Raw genomic sequence first — 6,000 nt, 5'->3', positions numbered from 1 at the left:
TATGAGCTTCTGAAGTTAAGGTTGTTATTTTCTGTCTAAGTGCTCTCTGATGACACCTGTCTCGGGAAATGCCCAGTTTAGAAGAGGTTTGCTATGGGGATTTGCTTCTAAACTGGGCGCTGCCCGAGACAGGTGTCATCAGAGAGGACTTAGACAGAAAAAAACAACCTTACCTTCAGAAGGTCATAAGTACTGAAAGGATTAAGATTTTTTAATAGAAGTAATTTACAAATCTGTTTAACTTTCTGGAGCCAGTTGATATATAAAAAAAAAGTTTTGGCCTGGAATACCCCTTTAAGTCCCAGGATGCCCTTGGTCCTAGTGGGGTTAAAAGGTCAAAAGATTAAAATATATAAACTAAGAAGACACTGTGAAGTACGGGGATATACTCGGCAGGCCTGGAGAAATATTTTTCTAAAAGATGTTTTTATGTACTTGATGTATTTCTAGGTGTATATTAATATATATATATATATATATATATATATATATATATATATATGTGTCAAAGAAGAAAGCAGCACTCCTAAAGCGTGAGTAGGTGCCTCCAGCTAGGATCCGGGTCCAGGATCCTGCATACTTAGTTCCAAGGAAAATGCTGTGGCACTCAAGGTATGGGGAAAAAATGAAAACTATTTATTCATCCCAAATGTGCAAAGAGCAACGTTTCAATGGTCTCACACCATCATTATCAAGTGGCTTGATAATGATGGTGTGAGACCATTGAAACGTTGCTCTTTGCACATTTGGGATGAATAAATAGTTTTCATTTTTTCACCATACCTTGAGTGCCACAGCATTTTCCTTGGAACTAAGTATGCAGGATCCTGGACCCGGATCCTAGCTTGAGGCACCTACTCACGCTTGGAACTATATATATATATATATATATATATATATATATATATATATACACACACAAATCAAAAAATATGTTGCAGTCTCTTGTAATACCTTTTTATTGGACTAACAGAATTTTGTAGAGACAAGCTTTCAGGATTCCTCCCTTTATCAAGTCCAATAGTCAAGGACTTATGATCAAAGGACTTTATAAATTATCAGGGAGGAATCCCAAAAGTTTGTCTCTACAAAATTCTGTTAGTCCAATAAAAAAGGTATTACAATCTGCATCACTGGACTAATACAGCTACTCACATTTACTATACAGATTTACACATACCTGAAGATGGTTTAGAACCCTGTGATGTCACACATGCTTGTGATGATGTCACCGTAAGTTGTACAAGGAGGTGCGCGCCGGCTGCAGTGTCTTCAGTGTGTTTTGCATTCACAACCTGTGGTGCAAAGTGTTTGTTAGAGAGTTTCTATTTGCGATAGAGAATTCAAGATTTTGACCGTTCCTTGTCTGAAGAGAGAACCACAAGGTAAGTCTCAGCCTCTTCTATTCATACATACACAGGGCTTTTTGTTTGACAGTTTTTTTTTATTGTTGTTGGTTTTTTTTTTAGCAAAAAAAAACAAGAAATGAATTTCCAAAAGAAATAACAAAAGTTATATTTCTCATAGCATTGTGACAAGACTTGGCTTAGGCATTAAACATAATAAAACGCACAGATAGTATCATGACCAGAGCTTTTTCTTGCAAAACTGCTAAAATGCAATTATGCCCAAAAAAGCCCCCAAGAAAAAGAGTCCTAATTCATGAAGTTCTGAAAGATATAAGTCTATGAGAAAGATTTGGTGGTGTAGTAAAAGAATGACAGAAAGATTAGGGCAGAAATATAATAGTATATAATAGAATTCTGTGTGTACTAACAATAGAAATACTCCGGGTACTCCGAAAGGGAAAATTTTCAAATCAACTAGTGGCAGAAAGTCATATAGGGGACGGATAGATCCCAATGAGGTGGGGTAGGTTCATTATTAGTAAATGTATATAGCAGGATAGCCCAATTGTATCTACAGTATGAAGTTCACATGGCCCAGTGACCATACAGCCAAGCCCTTATAATCCGCCATTACTAGGACAGATTCAGGGTTATCAGATATTACTATGACCGGAGAGGTCCAGGTTTATCAGATATTACTAGGACCGGACAGGTTCAGGGTTATCAGATATTACTAGGACCGGACAGGTCCAGGGTTATCAGATATTACTAGGAGCGGACAGGTTCAGGTTTATCAGATATTACTAGGACCGGACAGGTTCAGGGCTATCAGATATTACTAGGACCGGACAGGTTCAGGGTTATCAGACATTGGTAACCTCAGGGAAGACGTCTCCATATAAATCACTTATAGAGAAGCGTCTTCTTCTGAGGCTGCGATGGTCTTAGTGTTATCTTGTGGTTCTGTGCTGGACATTTCTGCTCTGTATGAAGGATCTATTGTATAATGACAGGAATGATGACATGTTGTCTAATGTGTTCACTTATCTCTCTCTCTCTAGTGTTTTCAGGCTCTGACCTGTTACCATGGCCTCTCCACAAGACCCATTGCTGAAGGAGGAGGAAGAAGCAATGGAGGACCATAGTGATATGGATGTAGAAAAGGGCGATATCCCTGAGAGGCAGAACCTGCCATCTCTAAGCGTGATGTCCACCGCACGTTCCATCATCACCGTAGTGATCCTCGCCTTTGTTAATTTGCTCATCTATGCAAATCGCTCCAGCGTGGCGGGGGTGCTGCCTTATATACAGAAAGCATATGACACCAATGCTAGTCTGTCCGGCTTATTGAATACATTGTTCATTGGAAGCTACGTGCTGGTCGCACCAATTGCCGGATATTTGGGCGACCACTGTAATAAGAAATATACTGTTTGCGCAGGAGTCATCGTTTGGCTGAGCATGACACTTACCCTGTCATTCATCCCTGACGGGTACTTCCTGCTCTTCCTGCTGACGAGTGGACTGGTTGGAGCCGGAGAGGCGACTTTCTGCACCATCGCCCCCTCCATCATTGCAGACCTTTTTACAAGTGACCAGCGGACCCGCATGCTGAACGTGTTTTACTCCGTCATACCTGTAGGCTGCGGACTAGGATACATCATCGGGCCCAAAGTGACTGATGCAGCAAGGGGCGATTGGCACTGGGCATTTCGGGTCACCCCTGGCCTGGGCCTCATAGCTGTGGCTTTGATGATTTTGGTCACAAAGGAGCTTCCAAGAATGACTACAAACGGGAAGAAGAACAACAAATCCCAGAAGTTTGCCAAATGGGCGACAGATCTGAAAAAACTATTTAAAAATCGAAGCTTCATGTTAACCACCATGGGATCGACGGCTGTATCCTTCATAGTGGGAGCCATAGGTGTATGGGGTCCGTCATACCTGACCCACGCACGAACACTCCTACAAGAGAAGGACCCTTGCCGTGCTGAACCGTGTGACTATCACGACATCCTAATATTTGGTGTGGTTACAGTCGTTTCCGGTATTCTGGGAGTTGTAGCAGGGACGGAGATAAGTAAAAGATATCGCAAATCCAACCCACGGGCGGACCCGCTTGTGTGTGGATGCGCGATGATGCTCTCCGCCCCTTTTCTTCTGTTGGCATTGACTTTTGGCAACATCAACCTCGTTGCCACCAACATCTTCATCTTCATCGGAGAGACGCTTCTGTCAGTAAATTTCACCCTCATATCTGACATTATACTAAAAGTAGTAACTCCGTGGAGGAGATCTTCAGCCCTGGCCGTGCAGATGACAATCTATCACCTCCTAGGTGACGCCGGCAGCCCGTACCTCATCGGCCTGATATCTGACACCTACGAACGAGGATATGCCAAATCCCCTCTTCTGAAATACCGCAGCCTGGAGTATGCCCTCATGACCTGCACCATAATGGCAGTCATCGGAGGGGCCTTCTTCATGGCCACGGCCCTATATATAGAGAGGGACGAAAAAGAAGCAGAGATGGAATCAGAACCTCCGTCATCCTCCTCCTCCTCACTGCTTCCTGCCGATGAGGACCGCACTTCAGACTGAGGAAAAGTCATTGCTTACCTTTATCTCGTTTACTTCATAAAAAAAAATTAAGAAAAAAATAACTGCATTTGTTCTATGTTCCACCTTACCCCTTATTCTCTACCCAGGGGCGGACACAGACAGCAGAGGGCCCTTGTGCAAAGAATGTGCCTGTGCCCTCCCCCCCAAAACATCAATTGTTCAGCACCCCCCCTCCATTTGTCACTTACTCAGGGGGACCCCCATATGTCACTTGCTGTATAAGTTTCTAATTATTTATTAAGGCCTCCCATATACCGCAGCTCATTCAAGCCCCCCCACATTAGGTAGCATAGATTCCCCACATTAGGTAGCAAGGTTTCCTCACATTAGGTAGCATAGATTCCCTACATTAGGTAGCAGTTTCCCCACATTAGGTAGCATAGTTTGCCCACATTAGGTAGCATAGTTTCCCCACATTAGGTAGCATAGTTTCCCCACAATAGGTAGCACAGATTCCCCACATTAGGTAACATAGTTTCCCCACATTAGGTAGCATAGTTTCCCCACATTAGGTAGCACAGATTCCCCACATTAGGTAACATAGTTTCCCCACATTAGGTAGCATAGTTTCCCCACATTAGGTAGCACAGATTCCCCACATCAGGTAACATAGTTTCCCCACATTAGGTAACATAGTTTCCCACATTAGGTAGCATAGTTTGCCCACATTAGGTAGCACAGATTCCACACATTAGGTAACATAGTTTCCCCACATTAGGTAGCATAGTTTCCCCACATTAGGTAGCACAGATTCCCCACATTAGGTAACATAGTTTCCCCACATTAGGTAGCATGGGTTCCTCACATTAGGTAGCCATAGCCCCCCCAAACACACAGACAGACACAGACACACAGAGAGACACACTTACCTGTCCTGCACAGCGCTTCTCCTCTCCGCCAGCGGCCTGACGAGTACGTCACTTGTGCGACGTCCCTCGTCAAACCCCGGTCGGCCGGAGGCAGACTCACTGTCTAAAGTGCCCGCTGCGCTATTATACCCCGCAGCTGCTTTAGAACAGTGAGCAGCGGCGGCGCCAACCCTACCATGAACCTACTAGGCACAAAAAAAAAGGGGGCAGCAAAATGCCGCCCCTGAAAAGTGCCACCTGGGACTTATGGTCCCACCGGGTCCCATGGTAGGGCCGACCAGAGGCGGCTCTAGACTTTGTGAGGCCTTAGGCGAAACTTGAACATGAGGCCCTGCTTTATTTTCTGCTGAAATTACATGGTGGTCCCGCTGTGAGATGGTTATACTGTGACATCACCGTGTATTATCCCTGTACTGTGACATCACTGTGTATTATCTCTGTATTGTGCCATCACTCTGTGTATTATCCCTGTAATGTGACATCACTGTGTATTAACTCTGTACTGTGCAATCACTGTGTATTATCCCTGTACTGTGACGTCACTGTGTATTATCTATGTACTGTGCCATCACTCTGTGTATCATCCCTGTACTGTGACATCACTGTGTGTATTATCCCTGTACTGTGACATCACTGTGTATTATCCCTGTACTGTGGCATCACTGTGTACTATCTCTGTACTGTGCCATCACTCTGTGTATTATCCCTGTAATGTGACATCACTGTGTATTAACTCTGTACTGTGCCATCACTGTGTATTATCCCTGTACTGTGATGTCACTGTGTATTATCTCTGTACTGTGACATCACTCTGTATATTATCCCTGTACTGTGACATCACTCTGTATATTATCCCTGTACTGTGACATCATTGTGTATTATTCCTGTACTGTGACATCACTGTGTATTATTCCTGTACTGTGACATCACTGTGTATTATTCCTGTACTGTGACATCACTGTGTGTATTATCTTTGTACTGTGACATCACTGTGTATTATCTCTGTACTGTGATGTCACTGTGTATTATCCCTGTACTGTGACGTCACTGTGTATTATCCCTGTACTATGACATCACTGTGTATATTATCCCTCCCTGTACTGTGACATCACTGTGTGTATTATCTCTGTACTGTGACATCACTGTGTATTATCCCTGTA

At 43.6% G+C, this 6,000-nt stretch overlaps 1 protein-coding gene across 1 annotated transcript; it reads left to right on the top strand.

Moving 5' to 3' along the window:
• Nucleotides 1–1,289: 1,289 nt before the first annotated feature.
• On the top strand, nt 1,290–3,977 carry LOC130357919 (protein spinster homolog 1-like). The gene is made up of 2 exons (XM_056560672.1): nt 1,290–1,385; nt 2,411–3,977. The coding sequence occupies exon 2, from the start codon at nt 2,436–2,438 to the stop codon at nt 3,948–3,950; it is 1,515 nt and encodes a 504-aa protein (XP_056416647.1). The 5' UTR covers nt 1,290–1,385; nt 2,411–2,435; the 3' UTR covers nt 3,951–3,977.
• The last annotated feature ends 2,023 nt before the right edge of the window (nt 3,978–6,000 follow it).

This window comes from Hyla sarda, chromosome 2 (genome assembly GCF_029499605.1).
Source record: "Hyla sarda isolate aHylSar1 chromosome 2, aHylSar1.hap1, whole genome shotgun sequence".
Taxonomy (NCBI): Eukaryota; Metazoa; Chordata; class Amphibia; order Anura; family Hylidae; genus Hyla; species Hyla sarda.
The sequence above is the reverse complement of the archived record's forward strand: the minus strand, read 5'-3'. Positions and strand labels throughout refer to the sequence as shown.

Excerpts from the sequence above, each read along its gene's own strand:
- LOC130357919 (XM_056560672.1), top strand. The coding sequence starts at position 2,436 with ATGGCCTCTCCACAAGACCCATTGCTGAAGGAGGAGGAAGAAGCAATG.